Consider the following 22,974-nt stretch of genomic DNA (forward strand, 5'->3'; position numbering starts at 1 on the left):
ACAGCCCCAGTGGTCCAGCTGGTGCAGCAGTGATTTCACAGACATAAATGAAAACTGCAACAGTTTTGATCCATATATCCTTTGCAGAAGTGCACCTTTAATCAAGATTTAATTTTGGCTTATGGATTTAAATATTAAATAAGCACGCAGCTATTAATATGAGAACGTGTCCATGAAATTTTGGTCCCTCTCCTCCAGGTCAAAATAATATTTAGCTACTTATATTTGTGATCATTTACATCAACATCCAATTACTCTAGTTCCCTCTTGGCACCTTTATCTGTTCTGACTGTCCTTGTAAAATGCTGAGGAGTGCCCTGAAACCAATAAAAAAAATAAATGTATAAATAAAACCTCTGACAGATCATTATCTAGCTCACACCCGCCCTAGTCCATAATATCCTTTTCATATGTTGTTATTGTGAGAAAGTGGGAATATTCAACCCAGTCCCAATCAGAATGTACACCTGTAAATATAAACACTTCCTTACTGTAGTAGCTGAGGACGTCATGAAATGTTAGCGTACTAGGCTTGAGCAGTTTTTGCTGTCTGCAGCATCTTTTGCAGCTGGTGACCTGGTGCAGTTTGGTACATCTCCCCTCTGAGTTGGACTCACCAACCTGTCCCATTTCTCACTAGAACAAGTAGAACTCATTATAACTCTTCTGGCCATACGTTTGATGCTGGAAATTGAATTGCATAAAAAAATGCTTGCATTTTGCAGACTTTGCACTTTGCTGTGCACTGTGCTGATACTCCTTGTTTGTAAATGGGACCTGAAGACAGGGCCTTACAAAACATGCTCAGGTATAATGCAGCTGAGTGGAGACCAGACATTAGCCCCTCACTGAAAAAAAATGTCCATTATAAAAAGACAAGGAGGACATTCACAAATTATTCAAATGTAATACTTTCGCTGACGTTAATCCTTATTTGTGTTTTGTTACTGTCTGAAATGTAAACATTGTATACAATGCCATGGTCCATCAAAGTGTATTTCTAGATCTGGTGGATAACTTATTCAGTACATGACTCTGCTTAGCTTCTCCCCATCTCTATCCATCTATTACCTGCCACTGTCTTCCTGAAAGCTGGTTTTCTTTTTCCCGTGTTAGTATGACACACCTCTCTGTTCTGCCTCTGTAGACCACCTCCTTGCACCAGGAGAGGCAGTCTTTGGAAAACAGAGCCTTTCAATGCCCTTGTGTTTCCACAGAAATACTGCTTTTATAATCCTGAAATTAGGGAGCATTTGTAAATGACTTTAAAGGAGAAGTTTATGGTTGAAAATGGGGATGATTGGGAGTTTTTTATTTTTTTTTTGTTTGTTTTTTTTCTATAATTTGCACTACTGAGCACAGCTCTTTGAGTTGTTATGGCGGTCAACTCTATGATCATCTTATGTTAATCAAATAAATGTGTTTTTAATTTGAAATGTTTTAGAAAACCATTTATCTATCTGAAAAAAAGGAAAATTTCTCTGAAAAAGTGCTGGCCTCTGCACCTGAAGGGAGAGAAAAGTGTGACTGATAAAAACTAAATGCACAATTTAAGTGTTTTTTTTTTCCATCTTTCCAAATGGAAATTATTTGCTTTTAGATATTGTGAATTATTTAGTTGCATTACTATGTTATACAATTTAGTCAAATTATGTACATTTTTTCACCTTATTTTCAATAGTTATTCATATACATGCAAAAATAATCAGCTCTCCAGGCTCAATCCAAACAACAACAAATAAAACAGTTAATAATAATACATGACAAAATAGGTCTGAAGCATATTTTTTTTTGTTAAGCTAACATGAAAAAAAAAGATACAAAACCAGAAAAGAGGACACACAACAGAAGACAAACAAACAAAAAAATGACAGGGATACTGGGGGATTCAGGCAGTCAAAATCAGAGCTCCTTCATATTAAAGAGGAGAAGGGAAATAGAAGAGAGAGGAAAAAAAGAAGCAATAAGTAAATAAATAAATAAACAGATAAATAAATAAATAAATAAATAAATAAATAAAATTACAATTCAATAATGTAATATATATACACATTTAATTTTGCCCAGAGAATATTACATTTTTCCTTTTGTAGTTTTAAACTGAACATCAGTTGTTCCATACACTGAATATCTTTGATTTTTGCAGTCCATTGTTCAGTCGTGGGGGGCTCTTGACAAAGACAGCATCTAGTTACAAAATGCCAGTGGAGATTAAACTTTCACCAAATGTAGACATTTTTAAATCCAGGTTAAAAACATTTATTTTCTCATGCGCCTATGCATGAAATCTGCATGTTAACTTTTTTTTTAACTTATCTTGCTTTTAATAATTTTTAATGTAATTTATTATTTTATTGTGATTATGTGTTGATGCCTTTTATTATTTCTAAATATCTGTAATGTCTTTGTTTTATGTAAAGCACTTTGAATTGTCCTGTACATGAAATGTGCTATACAAATAAACTGCCTTGCCTTGCCTAGTTATACACTTCTTACTTTCCACCATAAATATTTCATTAAGTATCTTCCACATTTAGCAGTCTAGTCCAGTTTTTCCAGATAAAAAAAACTATCATGTAAATTCAACTTTATGGCCTAAAGCTTACTTGACTGCTCTGTGGATGGCATCCTAGAATGGTCCAAGAATGGGACAACTCCAAAATCCATGGACATGGTCTGGCAGGACATGACCACATCCTAGCAGTTAAGCTCTATACCAGTCTGTCTAGATTTTTGTTGTGGTGTTATGAAAGCGCAAACACATTTTTTTCCCAAGAAAAATCTGTCCATGTAGGTTATGTGATGCTGTGTCTGCCATGCAGGTGTAGTTTTTAGATAATGGTAGAGTGATCTGATAAATCCATTTGACTTATTTCATATTCCTTTAACCTATTTCTCTCTGAACTATACATAAATAAATATTCTATTTTTGAATAAGCATTGCATCTGTTAGAAAAGAAAGTATATTATAAAAGTCTCTCCAAACATCTATAAAACATAGATCTACTGTTCTTTTAAACCATCTTTCAGTGTTGGTTGGTTAGTTGTGTCCACTCTTTGATTCAGAATGATATTAAAATCACCTGCACATATTATAACTCCTGAAGTTTGGAATGAATCAGTTCAAATATAATTTTTATCAAACCCTTTCTGACTACCCGGAGGTGCAGATATGTGTCCATTTCTTTTATTATTATGTCACATGTGAAGCATTTGAGTTGTACAAAAAGAATCATGCTAATTTATCTGTGATCAATGTGCATGCTTTCAAAGAGGACACAGAAAATTCCCCAAATCATTCAGATCAGAGAATTCATACTATATATATATATATATATATATATATATATTATATATATATATATATATATATATATATATATTATATATATATATATATATATATATATATATATTCATTCAGTCATTTATATAATGACCACTTTAGTGGACATCAGGGAGTCTTCCCATTGATCTCCAGCCACTGCCCAATAAACAGAATGAAAAAAAAAATAAATAAATAAATAAAAAGAAAGAAAGAAAAAAATAAAATACATAAAAAACTCGTTTACATCACCTTGTATGCATCTAAATGTAAAATATTAAATGGTTAAAATATAGAAAATTAATTTTTTTTAGGAATTCAAGCCTTGACGTGTTAAATTATACCTTTACGATTTATTTCTCAAGTATGTTTTAAAGTTTATTTAAAAAATGTCAAACTTGTTGAAAACAAAGTAAGCGAACAGCTGAACGGAATCGTAGCCTCTCGAGCTGTTTCCATGGCAACCCAACGTTTCAGTGGTTATTTTTGACGATTCTAAGGAAAAGCTGGATCGGTTATCGCTGTCAAACGCTAATATGTTGCTAGAAAAACGTCCAATGTTAATTTTGTGATACTTTCAGACTACCTTTCAATTTAGCACGTTAGTATGTAGAGTAACTACTTCGAAAGTGCTAGCTAGCTGTAACTCTGAAAATAGCTTTCGCTAGTGTTAATATAAACGTTCTTATAAACACTAAGGCATTTAAACAGAGAGAAATGGATAAGACAACAGCCGTTGTTAGCAATAATAGTAAGTGACATTTTTGCAAAGACCTCAGGTTTATATTTTTGTAGGTGGACGAATGGCATTATTCGTTCATAAAAACAACATGTACGTAGACCAATGTTTTTTTTTTTTTTTTTTTTTTTTTTGTTGTTGTTTTTGTTTTTTTTGTCTTTCAGCCACAAAGACAGATCTCAGCTTGCTGCTTGAGTGTCTGAAGTTTCAGATGAAATGTCCAGATTTACAGAAACAAGCTCTTCTCACCATTCACTCAATCTGTGAAAAGGAAGGTAACAGTCACAATAGACCCTCCAGTGTACCTTTCATTTGTTGTGTTTCTTGCTCAGACTCATTTGTTAATTAAAAGAACCATTTTAATTATTTGTAAATTTCTATCTTTTGTGTAACACATGAAATTGTACCTTTCCACTGTCTGTTTTACCTTAAATTTTCATTATTTCAGAGGCTAATGTGGACCAGCTGAGAGAACTGGGAGGTGTAGCATTTGTGTACAACCTCTCTAAATCCAGTATTGTTCATTCAGATGTAAAAGAAGCTGCTTTTTTTACACTTGGCACACTAGCGGAGGCTAATGGTAAGTACACATGAAATTAAGTTGCTTGATTTTAATGTGAGAACATACCCAGTTATAATGATGTGGTTACAAGACTTCATCTTTTTTAATTCACTTTGCTTGAAGTCATAATGAATATGAATCACAATACTCTAATATGAAGATTTGCATGCATTGAACAGGAGATTTCAAAGTTTACGGGTATAAGGTTTCACAAAACTTTGTCAGCTAAATGGCATACAGGTCATAAACCCCAGGGCCTTTAGTTTTTTTCTCTGTTTTTCTTTTTTTTTTTTTTCTTTTTTTAATATTGTTTGATATTATTCTAATGTAGGTATTATAGCTTATGGTCTTTAACCGAACTCAAGCATACATTTTGTGTACTGCCTTTGTATCTACCGTAGAATGAGTGAATTTTATTGTATTAGTGTAATGAAATTATTTCTATGGCAAATTATTTCTTAAAAAATTACAGGTACACAGTTGATAATATCAAATGTATTTTTCCACTTTGCAGTGTATTGCAAGAATTCTCTCTGCAAAAAGGAGTTATTTGCAGACATTGCTGGTTTGTTGACAAAAGAAGACACTCCGTTGACACAGAAGAGGGTGTCCGTCTATTTGCTGTTTGTGCTTGTAGCCAACAACAGTAAGACAGTAAAATATCTTCAACTGAAAGAATAAATTAACGTTACAGCATTGATTGTCCTCATGTATGTGCATGTTAAACAAACGAAAGCCATTGTAGATGTATATCACAAAATATACCCGGGAAAATATAGTTGGCTTCTCAGAGATTCATTATGTTTTTGTCAGGCACACTTTTCTATCATCTTTTGTCTGTGTGCTGTTCCAGAGTCAGGACAGACTTTAGCTCAAACTACTGGCTGCCTGGATGTTCTACTGGACCTATTCAGGTACTTTAAGCTGCTTTAATTCACATCACTATCAAATAGTGTATGTGCATGTGCTGACTTTTGTTTTTGTTGTTTTATATGATAAGCAATTAAGTAAGTAAATACTCATAGAGCATATTTTTTTGCAGGACCTCTTTCCCCTTTGTCAAAGATTTTAGTTTCAGAGCTGCTACTCAAACCTACCAACTATGGGCATCTTCATCTAGTGCTCTCTGCAGCTGTGTCAACAATCCTCAGAATGGTAATGTCATCTGTGTATTTGCCTTATATTGTGAGCAAGGATCTAGAGTGAGGGATGTAGTGTTGCTGCAGCCCAGATCACACTTCCCTCCCAAAGATAAAAAAATGTAGATATACACATACACACACACACACACACACACACAGATATATATATATATATATATATATGTATGCTCATTCTAAAGCAAAACACTTTTTTGTCTTTTTTTAGTTATGTCTTTCTTTTGTATTGCAGAGGAGGGCCAGCATATTTGTGCTGCAGCCTTTCCCATAATAAAATCCTGGCTTCAGCAGATTTCTCTGCCCTGTGCTAACATTTTTCAACCCATATGCTCGTTAATTGCAATGACAGTTGCCAACAACAGTGAGTGAAGAGGCAGAATATTTCTGCTTAAACAGTTTTAATGTTTAGATAAAGCATATTCTTAAATTCAAACTGACTTTACAATTCAGGTTAATGCATCACTTTTATGTTTTTGCAGCCCGTGTTCAGGAGTGTTTTTCTGCTTCTGGGGGTTTGGAAACTCTTGCTCTTGCACTGGTTCGTCTGTCCTCTGCTGCAGATACAAGTGTATTGTCTTGCCAGTTGTCTGTTATTATATCCAAGACCCTGTCAGCTTGCATCACTGATAACAGTGCGTAACTCTGCATCTCAAATACATATGTATACACCTTAAAAGTTTCCTTAAACAAACAAAATGTCTGCTCCACAGTCACACAATCACAATCTCTTCCTTGTAGCTGTTTTGGCTTCAAGTCTGGCTCAGTATGGCATGGTGTTCCACCTTTTAACTCTGCTGACAAGTTCACATCTGGACCCTGATGACAGGCTCTCTGTGCTACTAAGCATTGGGCTATGCACTGAAGCTTCTAGTGAGTATTTACAGTGATGTACTAAGGTTTTGTATAGACTTTTTTGTTAGTCTTACTAGACGTTTTCATATGCTGTAGCTATTGCAAATGTTTGTAGACAAGAGTCTTTCAACTAAGATACAAATAAACATATTTTTCACAATTGTGTACTCATTTGTGCTTCTGCAGATGAGCACCAGTCCCAGCTGGTACAATGTGGAGGTCTGCCACTTATCATAACTTTTCTCACTGAGGACACAAGTGAGGAGGTCAGGAAGGCTGCAACGTTCATACTGCAAACTTGTAGAAATGCCAGTGAGTACATTTATTTTATTTCATTATTATATTTTTTTGTAATGCCTTTTTTCTATTTTGAAATTTCAAAATGAGTGTGTCATTATTTTTTCTATTGCATGGTATGGTACAGTATGGTTCAATCCAGCATGGCTCATCAGTGGTTTACTTTCCATTAAAGACACCTCCAGTGTCGGCATTGTGGGTTTAGGAATGTGTATGAATGTTTGGTGGTAGTTGGAGAGGTCGATGGGGAAGATTGGCTGCAAAGTTTCCGTCATTTTGCCAGAATGACTCCTCATTCATCATTGGATGATAAATGAGGAGTGAATAACAAATGGATTCAATGAAAGGGGCTTTAGGTACTTGAACAGGGCAAATCTAATCCATTACTATTATCATCATTATTATTAAAGCCAGTATCCCCTCACTGTGGGCAGGATCAGCTGTTGATCACTGCAGAACATGTGAAGCTGCAGAGACTCTGTCGAGGCATACAACTACCTTGTGTGTACGTGTTTATTGCATTAGATTATTTTAAAATACATTTTGATTGAAAGGGACTTCCAAGTAAGAAGTACAGAGTATCAACTGCACTGAGGTAATACCAAAAAAGAAAAATAAATGCATCAGGTATTATCTTTAAGTGGTATTGCCTTTACAGAATAAACAAAAGAAGTGAGCAGTACTATACTATACCATACTGTGTAATTTAAAAGCACCAAAGATCTCTTTATTCGTCAGTAAATAGTTTTTTCTTCTCCATTTACTATGATATTGCGAAGGTTTGATAACTTTTGAAACATTATTTGACTTAAATGACCTGTCTGCTGCTGTAGATGACATAGAAAACAAGGCAATTCAATATAATACAAAAATTTTTTTTAGCAAGATCAGTACGTTTATACTTGGAATAGGACAAGCACAGGTATATTAAATGACTGCATTCTACTTCAAAGATATTCTGCTTTTGTGTATGGTCTACATTTATGCATATATTGAAGTATATTGAAGTTTTTAACATTGATGTTACGTATTTCATGTTTTTCTCGTATTGTATAAAATCAAAGCTAAATGTGTTCACAGTGGTCATGGTTGTCTCTATTCTAATACCTTAAATGTTATAAGAGCAGCTCTTGGAATTCTTTAAATGAAGTAATGTAGACCTTATCCTGAATATTTTTCTTCTGTTTTTAAAGTGAAAATTGAATAATTTGTGTGTTGAATGCAAATCATGGTGCTTTTTCAAGACCTGCCTTTTCTGTTCAGCCATGTGTTTAGGAGTACCTGGTGTGGTAACAGAACAGACTGGAATTGAAGAACCCCTCACAGACATTGAACGTTTTAGGAGATCAGCCAAAGAAATGTGCCACAGGATTGACCTGTTAGAGAAAAGACAGCTGAAGGTTAGGCCTGCATTCACACTCACACACACACACACATACACATCGTAATCTGATGTGCATGTATCATAACAATTAATAATTTGCTCTCATGTTCATTAGGAGATTAAGGAAGACAGAAACCCACCAAATTCTACTAAAAGTGGAGGCCAGGCATCTCAGTCCCCAGCTTTATTTCAACCACCACAGACGGAAAAGGACATAAAAACCATCCAGATGCTGAAGAATGCACAACAAGGCTGTAACATCAGTGTAAATATGGCTGAGAAAGAGAATACCAGTAAAATGAAGAAATCTAACTACCGTTTAAATCCTTGGGAAGAGAAGACAAAAAAGAATGAAGGGGATGTGAGGTGTTCAGAGTGCAAAGGAGGATCTCCAGTGTCTTCTCATGTGTGGTCACTAGAGAGAGGCAGCGAGTCACATTCAGTGAACAAGTCAGTGGTGTTTATCGTTTATACCGTTCCACATTTATTTATATAGCACTTTAAAAATACAACACATGGTTGACCAAAGTGCTGCACAAGTAAAACACAGTACAGAAATAATTAATATAAACACTAAAAACAAAGAGGAAACAACATCTTATCTTTAGTTATTTATTAGAAAAAAAAATGTAAATCAGAGCTTTAATAATTAAATTCTCTGTCAATGTTTGTTTAGTCAGATGTTTAAACACCCATTCCCAGTCAAGCAGTCTAAACCAAAAGAGGTCAAGCGTACTGACGGTAAGCGATGGCATCACATCATCACACCTTTACCACACATTGCTATAAAGTTTACTTTCAGTATATGTATAGTTACCAGCAAGCTTTTATGTTTTGTTTAGAGTTATGGGACTGCGAGAAAAGTAGGATGGAGAATATTCCAGCAGAGGAACACTCAGTCTCTCATATCCGGTGTGCAGGTAGGGAATAAAGATGTCTTCCAGTAAAGTTTTGTTATATCCAAGTTGTATTATAAAATATTTGATGACAGATCAAACAAGCTAATGTATTAGATAAACTGTGTTTTTTAAGCTGAATATTCCTTTTTCATTCCTACTTTAAATGTCCTGTGATGAATTTATTGCCTGAATATTTTTTTGTAGATGTCAGCGATTGTTTGGGTGCAGTCATTTCTTTTATGAAGATAATCAGATTTTTTTTTACAGAGCAAGCAAACAAATTATTATTATTATTATTTTTTTGTTTACCTGTGCAGGCATTGTTTGAATTATATAAGAACTCAAAATAAAAGCCATTTTTATACATGTCTTATAGATCTTCTATATATTACTTAAACTAATCATTTAAATGAATGAGTGTAATTATGGGTTTTAACTAGCAATGATTCAGCTTAAGTCTTATAAAACTGGCCTTTTTCTCCTTTAGGCTGTGTGTTATCTTTTGACGACGTGACCAGTCGCACTTTTGCATCTCTGCAAAGTTCTTGCCACAACAGCTGTGACATGCACAGAGTTCTCCAAGGAGCCACAGAGCAGTTCAGGATGCGTCACCTGAATGAGAACAAAGTGTCGGCGAACACAGAAATGAACCTTGTCAGAGCTTCAGCTGCAGAGTCACATAAATGCAGTGGAAACTGGACTGGTAATAAATTTAACCATTTAAATGTGCTCATTAAATCAATAAGAGACTTTATACTTCCTGTCTAATATTCTCTGTGGTCAAAGAGCATATTTTGTGTCCAATAATAGCTCCTATAAAGCACGACAGCTTTCTGAAAAAGTTCATTTTTTTAGAGCTGATAAGATGTTTTATAATGTTTAGCAAATAATGTTTAGTAGTATTTATAACTAGTAAAATGCTGGATCAAAGATCTAGTTTGTTGCCAAGCAATGAAGGGAAATAAGGGTCAAATAGGGTAGTCCCCCATGATGCTTACTATAACATTTTGTTTTTAAATTATTTCTACACTAGTACTAATTTTACTATCTACTTCTGTTTTAATCACATCTTTTTCTGAAACAATTTTTTATTTATCTTTGTTTTCTGTTATTCATTATGACATTGATGACTTATAAAAGAATCGCACACTATAGTCTTACTACTAATATTAAATGTTTGATTCTAATAGCAGGAAATGGCAAGATATCCCTGCCACAACAAGGCTGGAGGAAGCATGATGGTAAGAATTACATAGCAAATAGATTAAACCTGCCAGTGTCTTAAAACAGTGTAGGAAATCAGTGTAACTAGATCTAACCAATTAGCAACGAACAGAAATTACAATCTGTAATGCAGAAAAGTAAAGGTACCACAAATAAGCAAAATAACACTTGAGTACTGTCTTTAAAAAAAACACTTATTGGCTGTTTGTGGTCTGTGTGGTTAATGTAACATAGTTCACTTCTATGCCTTCTCAAGCTACAGCTTTTGCAATCGCCTTTAATCCTTCTGAGGTTGCTAGTAAATTGTAGAAGTTGGACAGGCAATGAGTCCTATTTGTCAGATATACCAACAGTCAGGACAGACTGTTTGTTCTGAGAGTTTGAGATGATCTGAATACTTTCACACTGTTCCCTGTATTAGATGTACACTATTTATTTAACACATGTATATTGTATAATTTTCTGTAAACGTTCCTCTTCATCACAGGCATCCTTTTGACTCCTCTTCACAGAAGAGCTGAATTGCCGAACAACAGGATTAGTATGAGACACGACCAGACAGTAGCAGCATACCACTGACTCTTCCAACACGCAGTACAGATTTTCTCTATTAATATCTCTCTTGGTTCCAGGCTTGACTCCTCTAAAAAGGCAGCATCTACATGAAGATGGATATCCAACATCAGAGTTGGGTATGTACTGTATATTACTTTTAGTATGTGTGTGTGTGCGTGTGTGTGTGTGTGTGTGTGTGTGTGTGTGTGTGTGTGTGTGTGTGTGTGTGTGTGTGTGTGTGTATGTGAATGTTATGACTGAGAGCCAGTGGCGGGAGCTGTCCTCTGCAATGTGTTCTTGGCAGCAGACAAAGCAAAGAGCAGAAAGAATGTTGAGCTGTGGCCAGTGTTCTCACAGCACAGGCCAGAGCTGGTTCAGAGTGCCACAGATGTATTAAGCTGTTTCACACTCTGTATAACACAGTGTGGATGTGCATGTGTGTGTGACAGAGAGAGTGAGATAAAGTGAGATATTGAAATGATCTATTCTGATGCTTTTGTGTTAGGTCAGTGACTACGGGGATATAAGGGGATTACGATTTGGCATATTCTGCTCTACTGTCTATTTAATGTATGTTGTTTATTATGCTATTCCCATTTATCTTAAAATTTTTGCACCTCCTTATCATCTCAGTTAGACCCTCTGTAGCCTAAAAAATACCATAGTGTTGCAATACAGGGGTACTGTTACATAGGACAATCTCAATCAGCTGTCATGTGAAATTTATTTTTTCTTTTTAAGCCAAATGCTTTTTCCACTGCTGTCTTTGTAAAAGTCCCTACCAGATTTTTCTTCCCCTGTACAGCCCACATTTTTTATCATGCTCAGCAGTTCTTTCAGGGATATGAACTTCTCTCCATTGGAGTTTTTAAGTCTGATTTTGGGCCTCTTTATTCTGCTCTCCCAGTCATCAGTAATCATTGTACTGCATTTTTGATTGTTGGGTGACTGTATTGACTATATTTTATATGTTACTGTCACTTTAATAGAACAGGAATGAACTTCTTTGTGTATGAGACTTAGTCTCATATATGTGCCCAGTTGATACTGTATGCTGATGAAAGCATTATAAAACTTGTAGCTCCACATAAACTTGAACTGTTTTATGTTTCAAATACAGAGAGAAGAGGAAAGGGTAACAGTGGACAGTATGCTGGATCAAAGATAAGCACAGTCCATTGTTCCACTGTAAGATTTGGAAAAACAAGAATAGTTCTGTCTCGACATGTTGCCATAACTAACTGAAATGGATTTAATATGCATTGTGCTAAAATCTGGAAACCTACCACTGGGGTCGGTTAATATTAGTGACAGGCATCTTGAGTGCATTAAACAGACTGAATAGAGATAATAAAAACAAGAGTTTCTTTTTCTCTGTTTTCTACTTAATTCACTTTAGATTTCCTGTCATGTGCATGTAATTAGTCATTTAATTCTTATTTTAATTTTTACCTAAACTACATTCTAATCTTAAACTTGTCTCTTTTGCCTTATTAATGAAACTGGAAGAGAAGGAAGAGGCAGGACTTCAGCAGTGAGGAGATCCAATACCTACTGTCTGGAGTAGAAAAATATGGCTTCTCCTGGAACTCCATCTTGTGGTCATATCCCTTCCAACCTGGTCGCACCAACGTTGACCTGGCCAAGAAATACAGGCGACTAAAGGTGACAGGGAAGTCTTTAAATTAAGTAATCTCTAGAGTTGGTCTCAGATTGCATTAACATTAAATACCTTATTTTAACCTTCTGTTTTTGCATCAGAAATATAAAGTTTAAGTCGATTGGTGTGTGAAATCTCAGTCCTGAGATCCCAGGCCAGTCCACAGTTGATGGTTGTCTGAATTACAGTTGCTTGGATTAATTTATAAGCCTTTCATTCTGTTCTGTTCAAAACACTGCACTTACTTGAAAATGAAATGTCGGATATACTCAAGCTATCGCTAATATATTGTTTGTATTTAGTTATTTACTATTTTGCAAGTGGTTGCAATTCTTGAAAAATACTTTCTGCAACAGGCTTTTAGTTACTATTGATATTGCAAATTGTTGGGTCATTATTTTATTTATTAAAAATATGTGGGTGTTTATTTTATGTTAACAGAGCTTAATACACATTGTTAATGGAAATATATTTTTTGACACTGTATTTAAATGTTTATTCTTGCTGTTTATAGTAAGTGTCATTTGAGAATAAATCAGAACCACTTGGAGTCTTTGTGATGATTATTGGTGTTTACTGAATTTAGATCTTTCTTGGGAGAAAGGCACAAAAGTGAAAAGCTGTTATTGTGGTACATGTTAACTATGTTAACACGTACACGTGCTGCAATGTGTTTGTGACCCAAAAGTTAACATTTTAGTGCAGTCTTTAACACACTGGGTCACATATTTAAAACAAGGAATTTACTTCAAAAGAAACATTAGCTTCAGTAGATGTAACTCAGAGCCTTGCAGTGATTAACTGTAGCTGTGTAAGAGGGCGTTTTCTTCCAAAAATGAAAAATAAAAGAAAAAATTCTGGTAAATTCTTGTACCTCTGCTTAGACTTTTAAGAAAACATATGTTAGCTCCTTTAAACACAGTCTCACGGCAGCAAATACCAACTCCTGTTTTCTTTGTTTTTATGCTTTGGCCATCACAGTCCATAGAGAAACAGGAAATCAACAAGGGGAAAGAGGACTCGAGTGCAGCACTGTTGTTTATTGAGCTGAGAGCCTCTGGTATGACAGGAATCACAAATAGTGCAAATCGTACTGCTTATCTATTCTGTGTGTGCATCAAGAAGCAGCTCAGTCTGCAAACTGTATCCTTTGCAAAAGCTGAGCTGGACTGAGATCACTGTCTAAAGCATGCCTCTCCCACTCTTTGGGGACTCATCAGTACACTGCCAAAACCATGGGATTTACTCATTTGCCATGCCCTGAGGCAGAGGCTGTTAAAGCTAGGTGTGTCTAGACTATTTGTTTAGGGTTTTTTTTTTTTTTTTTGTAATTCCCAGCAGTATTTTATTTGTCACATGGATTACTAACTGTCCTTGCAAAATCGAGCCACTCTGGATAATTTAATGACACTGTGGTAAAATCTTCATTACTAAAGTTCTTGTGACATTGACAAAGCTAACAGTTGTATTTTTTTATGTCAGAGTTTCACTCTTAGTCAGAGCTTCTTGTCCTGACTCCCTGACTGGTGAAAACGTTGGGAAGCAGTGCAGTGAGGGCAGGGGGAATGTGGTGGGAGAGGCATCTGAGGAGCAGATTTCTCATGGACTAAAACACAGTCACACTGAAGACTTTTGACCCAGGCCCCCCGAAAACCTCTTTCCTCTGGAAAGAATGTAGCCCACTCTCTCCCCCTTCTCCTCTCTCTTTGCTTCTTCGCTCCCGTGAGACTATGAAAAAGCACTGTCTCTCTTACATGATCAGAGCTGGGCTGGCTCTAATTCGATTGCCATGTGTGCAATGTGTACCATACATGTTCTAGTATGATGTTAAGTGTACTTTGTAATAAAAAAAAACCAAACTCATAAATGTGTATGTAATAAATACATAATCTGCCCCTACCTTTTTTTTATATCCAGTATAGTGCTATCATGCCAACTTCCTTTTTCCTAATATCCTTTGCAAGAACATTCTAAATAAACCTCATATTGTTTATTTTTGTTGTTGAAAAAATGGGGAGCAGGACCATAACTCATCTTACACAGATTTATTTTCACAAGCAAGCCACTATTAAATGAAAATGACACTCATTTCAGAGTATTATTGAAAAATCCAAACACTACGATATTAAGACAAAAGTCTCTGTAGGGGACTTATTTCCTTTTATATTGTAAAATACAGAATACCATTGGTTCCTTTTTTGTTGTTCCTTATGTTATAAATCTGTCACTGTTTCTCACATCTGTTCTTAGACATTTGACATTTTATTTTATAAACATTCTGGTTTGCACATGGTTCTTTATAGTAAGATTTAACTATTTGTTGAATACCCAACAGGAGATATGTTTAAATATTTGTATGGTGAGTTTGCAGAGATGAAGATCTCTGTTGTCTGATAAAACACTTAAGAACTAATAGCCGTGGCACTCCTGGTGCTGCTTTGCACCCAACTTGAGAACAAACTGGCTGCATAAATGTACTATAAAAAGAAAAGCATCAATATTTAGGTTTCAGTTCATCTTGTTGTGCAGCTCTTTTGGTACATTTGGTTTATTTTTAAAAAAAGAAAAAACTTATATTTGTTTTAATGAGGGCACTTAGGGTGAAATAAAAGGATAGTTTCTTTGATCCACTCAGAATTCATTTAAAAGGAAGGTTTCATAAAAAAAAATATCCATCCACTTCTGCCATGAATCCTTTTTGATGGATTCACATGAGCTCGATGGGTGTGCTCATGTCTGTGATGGGAGTGTCATCAGGGATCTTGACATCACTTGGAATGAGGTCATTGAGAAGGTCATTTCCTGACACCTCCAAGTTTTTTAGGACTCCACTAACACTTCCCTGGTTGACATCACTCCCCAGTGTCTCCAAGCACTCGGCAGCCTCCACCTTAGTTTGCTCTTCCAGAAACGCTGATGTTTCTGTGGATTCTTCGGGTTCCAGTGGGAAATCCTCAGCAGCTTCAACATTCTCCTCGCATTGCTCACCTGCTGAGATGTTTGATGACTCGTGTGGAATGAGTGGGACAGGGATGGGAGCTGGTGAGGATATGTCATCAGGAGCACCCAAATCAATCAAAGGGGGTGAGGAAAGCATTGGCTCAGGGAGGGACTCTTGGGTGAGCAGGTCTGTATGTTGCTCCAGAGACCCAGCTGGGGCTGGTACTGGCTCTGAGATGGGCTTGAGGGCTGCCTCTGGATATGAGGCAGACTCAGGTTCAGGGACAGGCTCTGGGGCCAGTCCTGCAGCAAGATCAGCTTCAACATCAGGTTTTGGTTCAGGATCTGGAGGATTGATGGCTGAGACAAGAGGCTCAGGCTGGACTGGAGCTGGATCCTTTACCACCAGCTCTGATTCTCCATCTGTTATTGGGTCTGACACGGCAGGAATTTCAACCTCTTTACACTCTGTTACACCATCTTCTTTGGGTGTACGTGCAACCGATGTCACAGGCACCCCTGCCAACACATCTAGATTCTCTGTCTCAGCGACTTGAGTCTGTGTTACTGCAGAGATTTCTGCTGGTTCTGAGGTTGCTGGCTCCTCTGCAGTCTTCTGCTCCGTCTCAGCACTGCTGGCTGGGACATCTCGTCTTCTGCTGAACCTGTTTCCCATGATGTACCTGTATACGGGGTCAATATAAGAGTAAAATTGTCCATAATGACATTTATAGTAGTAAAACTTGAATTGTGAAATTAATTTTATTGTTTTTTAACTTCATTCCTGTTGGCAACTTTGTAGTTTAATAGATTAATAATAAAAAATCATGAACGCAAAGTGTCCTGGGTTGTAAAATTAAGGTGTAAAGAGACAATTAATAAAAAGCCATCAAGATTTAATTATCTGGGTTAAGTAGAAATATTAAGTGGTACTTTTTGTCCTCCCTTGCTACGTGTGGGCTACAGCATGTGCTGCAGCTTCGAGACAAACGTGTGAAAGAATAAATATTTGTGAAGAATCATTTGCAGCACTTTTTAATTTGATGCTTGCTTTTATAAATCATTACACAGAAATTATTTCCAGGAGAATCGAGTTCTGGGCAATGCACTGAAAACTGTTCTCATATTTATGCAAACACGCCCCTCAAAATTATATTTACAATATGAGATTTCCTTTGTTTTAATTTCTATTTATTCTGCTTACAGAACCACACCTTGATCAAGCCCCCACTATTAGAGACAGCCGTAAATCCTCAAATAACTCTGATTTCTTTGGCTACATTAAATGAACAGACGGGTGAACAGAGAATTATCAACACAAAGTATATCAATTTAGTATTAGCCATTCATTTCTTATTACAGCAAGACGAACAAAGAACCCCTTTCTGACGACCCCGCCTCCCTGTCGTGTCTGAAAAAAATAACTATTAAATCTCCCCAAAGTGAACATGTGCGTAAAGAGCTCCGTTAGAACGCGCATGTAAAATAATAGCACAGCAACAGATTCTTGACTGACCTTTAAAATCTCTGCGTTGTAATTGTAGATAGCAGATAAAACTTGCAGATGATCTCGCGCTCTCAACTTGGAGGAGTCCGTGCGCTGAAGTGCTTGGTGAGGCGCGCACCAGCGGGGCCGAGCCGTGTTTCGTACGGCGCGCGTCCAAGGGTTGTGCGCGCACCAACACGTCAACCACTGAACTTCCTGAGCACTCTGACTTAGACGCTTTTTTTTTTTATCTGACTGCAGACGCAAGTTAACAAGTGAAACTATAACAAATCAGTGTCGTCAGTCAAACTCAGCCAAGAATAAATTTTCTCTGGAAAAGTCAAGTTTTATAATGATCACCACCAAATCATGCGTCACTGTTTGACCTTAAAATCATTGTACTTTAAGGTAAGTAACTGTTCGTCTGTCTATAATCATACCATGATCACGCTGAGGAAGTAAATATGTCGATCAGCTAATTTTGGTTGAAGTCTTGACACTTTAAGTGTTTACAATTTAATAGTCAATCAGGAAATAATGAGGTCAGGCAGATTTAACAGACTTGTATTTGTTGTGTTCTATACTAACATGCCAATTTTTGTTTTATTTCAGTCAAGATGACTATTAAATCTACAGACTAGGAGTCATAGAGTTTCCATTATGGCTGCATTCTCATTGAGGAACCCTACATGGCACATTTTGGGGATTGCTTTGTTTCTCCTACTGGTCTTCCTTCAGATGATAACCTCCTTTGTGTACTACGGTGATGTGTTCATACAATCCAATGAAGTATCCATCAGATTCGGTCAACATGAGGAAAGATTCTACAATGATTGGCTCCGGAGCTTTTCCACTAGACTGTCCTTCATGATAATTATTAACATACTCTGTAAGCTGGTTGTTCTGTGTCTTTATGTTCCAGTGGTGCTCTTGCTCTTTGCTCTTCTGGCCATGCTGTTGGCAGCTTATGCCAAAGACAAAACAACACTCAGGTTCAGCATGGCTTGTCAGGCTGCATCCAGCTCGCTCATCCTGAACGGATTAATTTTATTCCTCCTCAGCCTACATTCGTCATATTTGAATTGGAAAGACATGACGCTCTGCTTCTACATATATGTAGGTGTGTCAGTACAGTTGGTGATCACAGCTCTGCTAACCGCCATTGTGTCTAAGAAGAATCCCCCACCTGACTGGGAATAAACTGGTTCAGACTGTACTTGCTTTAATGTGGAAGAGACAATTATGTTCTCTGTCTTCTTGCTGATGAAAACCATGACAAATTGTAATTGAGTTTGCTCTTTTTGTTAGATCAACAAGTTGTATTGCTGTTACAACGATGTGTTTGATTTGTAAAAGAACTTTTCCATGAGAAGTGAAACCATGTTTATGGATAAATGCCTAAAAGACTTACAGCCTTTGCTAAGTTCTGCTATTTGAAAATGAATTCATATTCTGTGTTGAAACCTACATTATATTAAAAATGTTTAAATGCGTTGTCGGAACTGTAACTTTATTTAGATGGAAGAAATGACTGGGAACTTTGAATGGACATTTACTCAAAACCTTTGATCAGGTTGTACCATATTAAAGATTTCACTTCACACCTGTAAAGAATTTTTTCCCCTCTTCATATCCAGCTGCAAAAGTTTTTAATTAATAGAAACACATTTAGATCATCTGGTGGAAAAATTTTAAACACTAAATTGGTGGTTGTGATGAACTGTAACATCACCACAGCTGCACAGTTTTACACCCAGATTCAAGGTTTCAACCACAGCAGCCCTGTTTTGTTATTTTTTTTCTCAGTAAAGCTTTCAGTAACCACATGATCTGTGTTGTGCAAGGGGATTTCCATAACTTGCAAAATCAATCACAAAGTTTGAGCCAACGATGATGTAGTATCTACATGAACTTGGAACATTCATAAACTCATCCTGTAAGCTGAAGAAAATGGTTGCTTCCTCAAACACTTGCTAAATGGAGGAACTGCTCATTCAGAACTGCTTTTTCAGTAGTTTTTAGTTTTTTTGAGTTGGATAATTTTTTAGAAAGGGTTTAATTAACTGCAAACACTTGTAAAAAATAAGCATTTTTCTTTCAGCATTGTTCTATCAGTTTATCATCAAGTGAAAAAAATTTCCCGTACAAGTTGTAGGGCATCATTTTCATCTGCTGGCATCTGTAACGTCTCCTTGTTTATTTCAGCTTTCACATTCATGTGTCCACCATCATCCTGAGCTGCTTCTGTTTTCTCCCCCTTAGATTGAAGATGCTGTGGGCTTTTGGTGTATGGCAGCGTTTCCACCTCTGTAATGCCCAAGTCTGTTTCTGAAACATATGTTGTCTCCAGATCATCACAGTCTGAGGGCTCTTCCTCCAAAATCTTTGTCATTGGCTTTGCTGTCAGCTTTGAACTGACGGGCTTCTCCTTCTTCTGTGCGATGTTCGTTGCTTTTTGTCCAACCTGCATGTGAGGAAAACATCCATCACATTTAAAACAATGGTTCAGGAAACTACCAGCATTTTCACATTCCAAGCAAAAATGTTTAAAGAAATTATTTAAGAGTTCGTGAAGCTTTTCTTTTTTTTTTTTAACTTTTACTTGGAATACAGTCATCAAAAAGTTTCACTGTGATAAAGCATAAAGGTTGAAATAATTTAAACTAAATTAAAACGGAGAGCATGATTTCGTTGTTACATTTTGTTTAGTTTTTTAGTTTAACTGTTTAAAAGAGGGAAACAGCCCCACCTGCTGGTGAACTGGGAGCGCCACATGCTCACAGACACCGTTGGTAAGATAAGAAACAGCTGTTTCTACCAGCTCCGCTTCGTTCATGCAGTAGAAAACAGCCCTGGGGAAAAATAAACGCGAATAGGTTACTCAGCAGGAAGTCTAGGATATTATCTGAACCAAATATTTGACTCATATATTCTTGTCCACTACCTCGCAGCTTTCCCTTTTCTCTGGCTCTTCAGTTGCGCCCTTTCTTTTACTTTAACACTTTTCTTTGCCATCCACGAAGGCAACTCACGGTGCCTTTCTGACATGTTTGAGGGTGTACGCGCGCACCTTCACTTCGTTTTTACATGGACTGCAAGTGTAGCCTACCCACCATTAAGCACGTAGAAGAGAAACGGAGGCGACGAGCGTCGTCACGTGACCATGACACAGCAAGTGACGCTTTAGCGCCACTTTACGGCGAGTTTAGTGCAGATCTATCTATCTATCTATCTATCTATCTATCTATCTATCTATCTATCTATCTATCTATCTATCTATCTATCTATCTATCTATCTATATATATATACATTTAATAGGAAATTAAACCAAAAGCTCCCTAATAAAAAAGAAAAATATAAAGAGCACATTCCTAAGAGTTCTTAATCACACTTGAAAAAAAAAGTACAACTTGGTTGTATTATAAGTTGATTCAAATTAAGATCATCTTTATTTTAGGGGCTGGTGTTCTCGCAGAAGTATTAAAGTGTGTTTGGTTTGAACAAGCCTTTAAATGTGAATCAAAATGTAATTTTAATGGGCACAATGTTGTATGTGCATATCGCTGTATTCACATTACTGCTATTGGTCCTCTTGTCCTTACAGTCTCAACCTTCTTCCGGAGGTTCTTTTCAGGCAAAGATATGCCACTTCAAATGTGCAAATGTACAAAACAGCTTTCACAAAGTTCAGCCATGACAATTAAATCTGTCTCTGTGCTCAGTAACTTCCACCCTTTGGCACTCCTACATAAATGTGCACACGCACACATTCAAGAAACACATTCACATTTAAACTGTAGCTTGTAGAAATTAATCAGGGACTCAGTTGGTGTGCTGTGTGATTAAAATTGTATTGAGAGGCTGCTCATCCAATTTCACATCTTTCCCCCAGAGTTTCTGTTTGTCATGGCTCATCTGCATTTATGGATATGGATGGATTCAGAACTTTTTCCTTTTTATTCTGTTTTATTTCAACTGATTAATTTATAACTTTTCTGTATTTATTTATTGTTTCCTTCTACATATTTTATTGTCAACCTCAATTTTATACATGAACTAGAACTTATCTTTGATTTCCTCAACACTCAAGATGTAGTGAGACAATAACATGTGTTTGGTTTTATTGTGTATAAGTATGTCTGAAGTGTTTTTTCATATAGTGCTGACTTGGTGACCTGTGTACCTTTTTCTTACTACCAACAGTAGATTATATCTCTGAATTTAGCTGCATGAGACTTTTGTCTTTAGTCTTTGCTCCTCTTTCTATCTTTTAGCATCCTCCCTTAATCTGTGGTGTTCAAAACAATCCTTTATCAGACTTCCTTTCTGTCACTCTGTACACAAAGCTGCCATGTCTTAATCAGGCTTTTTAATTATCTCTGTAAAGCCTCTTCCTTCGAGTGCTTAGGCTTCAATTGCAAAGAACAGCTTTGTATATGTGACTAAATTAAAACGTGGGAGAGTCGGCAGAAGAAAATCTCAAGGCAAACAGGATGTTGCGGGCTTAATGTGATTTTCCCTAAAGCTCCGTGCATTTTAAGAACAACACATAATAATAATAATAATAATAATAAAGTTCTGCATTATATTCATCATTGTTTAAAGTAAATGACATTGTGCACACTCTTGACACATATTTGTTTATAACTTTCTTTGATTTTATATCAAACCAGGAAAAAAATGGCAAAAAATTACCACAAAGTACATGATTTTATTATTATTATTATTTTTATTAACCTTTATTTAACAAGGAAAGTCCCACTGAGATTAAAATCTCTTTTCCAAGGCAGACCTGGCCAAGAGGCTGTAAAAAGTCAACTAAAACTCAAATAAACAACATTAATATAACACAGGCCATAAAAAACATGTATACAGCTGTCAAACAAAAAGGAAAAAGTAAATCATCTGAGAAACCCTTAAAGCATTGCAATTACTCATTCTCCATTTTTAAAGCAGCACACAGGAAGACATTATTTTAAAGAGAGAATCTAGGTTGTTTAGAAAGTAACACTGGGCTCATCCTCCTCCAGGCTCGCTGCCACATCTACAGATCAGAGCTGTGCTAAGAAGATTTCTGTTTTCTAATGGAGTAAGTCCTGTTGCTGCTTTTTTTTCTGGATGCTGAATTTAAGATCAAACATGGCAACAAAGTCTGTTATAGTTATTTGTATGAAGGCACGAACATGTGGTTTTGTTGATGCAATTGTCAGGATGTTTTATAAACCTAATTTTTACAGCATATTTAATGCTAAACACAGATGGGTTTACATTAAAGTTTAGGTATTGCTTTTTATTTAAACTGAACATAAATGATCAGCATAGTAGAGAGATCATTTTCACATCATCTATCTATGCTTTTCCTCCACAGCCTTCATGTCACATGTTATCTTTATCTTATAGATGTTTCAACGGGCTTAACCCTGCTTTAAATGAGGGTCATTGCCATTTGCCATCTGTCTTGAAAACCCTCCTTGTGATTGGCCATATGGTGCAGAAGAGCACAATTTAGTAGAAGTAAGATATTTAAATTCACTGAATTACATTCCTGTAAAAGATGTAATCTGCGGGAAAGGATACTTGTTAAATATAGAATCATGTCAGCGTAAGAGTTTACAGGATTGAAAGTACAGATGTAAGTTCACAGATAGAGATTAATATATAAAGTCTATCTGTGTCATGCAGCGGCACACAAAGGTCACATGACACCCATTTTCTTACTCTGTCCCTTCAACTTGGAACATACCAAAACAGGATCGATAGCTGTCAAGTTTAATCCCACTCAGGACATTTAAATTTATTTTTTAAGGAAAACTTATAAAACATTCTTGGAAAATGTCTGTCACTAATATGTGATATCATATGTTGGTTAGAAACAAGTGTCTCTTGAGAA

At 36.2% G+C, this 22,974-nt stretch overlaps 3 protein-coding genes and 1 long non-coding RNA gene across 7 annotated transcripts; 2 read left to right on the top strand and 2 right to left on the bottom strand.

Annotated features, from left to right (window-relative positions):
- Nucleotides 1-3,965: 3,965 nt before the first annotated feature.
- Nucleotides 3,966-13,197, top strand: terb1 (telomere repeat binding bouquet formation protein 1). Of its 4 annotated transcripts, none has more exons than XM_041996310.1 (20): nt 3,966-4,076; nt 4,229-4,339; nt 4,513-4,644; nt 5,141-5,272; nt 5,480-5,540; nt 5,669-5,781; nt 6,019-6,147; nt 6,266-6,418; nt 6,525-6,656; nt 6,825-6,950; nt 8,199-8,335; nt 8,435-8,769; nt 8,996-9,060; nt 9,162-9,239; nt 9,706-9,921; nt 10,409-10,459; nt 10,930-10,983; nt 11,075-11,134; nt 12,118-12,185; nt 12,507-13,197. In XM_041996310.1, the coding sequence occupies exons 1-20, from the start codon at nt 4,043-4,045 to the stop codon at nt 12,684-12,686; spliced, it is 2,367 nt and encodes a 788-aa protein (XP_041852244.1). In that variant the 5' UTR covers nt 3,966-4,042; the 3' UTR covers nt 12,687-13,197. The 4 variants fall into 4 exon arrangements, with proteins under 4 accessions (XP_041852244.1, XP_041852245.1, XP_041852246.1 ...); XM_041996311.1 differs by having other exon boundaries at nt 12,512-12,665; XM_041996312.1 differs by lacking the exon at nt 12,118-12,185 and having other exon boundaries at nt 12,507-12,665.
- A 1,490-nt stretch (nt 13,198-14,687) lies between these two features.
- On the bottom strand, nt 14,688-17,222 carry LOC121647141 (serine/threonine-protein kinase C-like). The gene is made up of 2 exons (XM_041996319.1): nt 17,114-17,222; nt 14,688-16,280 (listed from the first exon to the last, which is right to left on the bottom strand). Exon 2 carries the CDS (start codon nt 16,271-16,273, stop codon nt 15,365-15,367), a length of 909 nt encoding a protein of 302 aa, XP_041852253.1. The 5' UTR covers nt 16,274-16,280; nt 17,114-17,222; the 3' UTR covers nt 14,688-15,364.
- A 74-nt stretch (nt 17,223-17,296) lies between these two features.
- Nucleotides 17,297-18,686, top strand: LOC121647147. Its single transcript, XR_006011794.1, has 2 exons — nt 17,297-17,491; nt 17,696-18,686. It is a non-coding gene; the product is annotated as an uncharacterized LOC121647147 (long non-coding RNA).
- Nucleotides 18,577-20,233, bottom strand: si:ch211-127m7.2. The gene is made up of 3 exons (XM_041996322.1): nt 20,028-20,233; nt 19,833-19,935; nt 18,577-19,547 (listed from the first exon to the last, which is right to left on the bottom strand). The coding sequence occupies exons 1-3, from the start codon at nt 20,129-20,131 to the stop codon at nt 19,206-19,208; spliced, it is 549 nt and encodes a 182-aa protein (XP_041852256.1). The 5' UTR covers nt 20,132-20,233; the 3' UTR covers nt 18,577-19,205.
- Between the last annotated feature and the right edge of the window lie 2,741 nt (nt 20,234-22,974).

This window comes from Melanotaenia boesemani, chromosome 10, assembly GCF_017639745.1.
Source record: "Melanotaenia boesemani isolate fMelBoe1 chromosome 10, fMelBoe1.pri, whole genome shotgun sequence".
In the NCBI taxonomy this organism is placed as follows: domain Eukaryota; kingdom Metazoa; phylum Chordata; class Actinopteri; order Atheriniformes; family Melanotaeniidae; genus Melanotaenia; species Melanotaenia boesemani.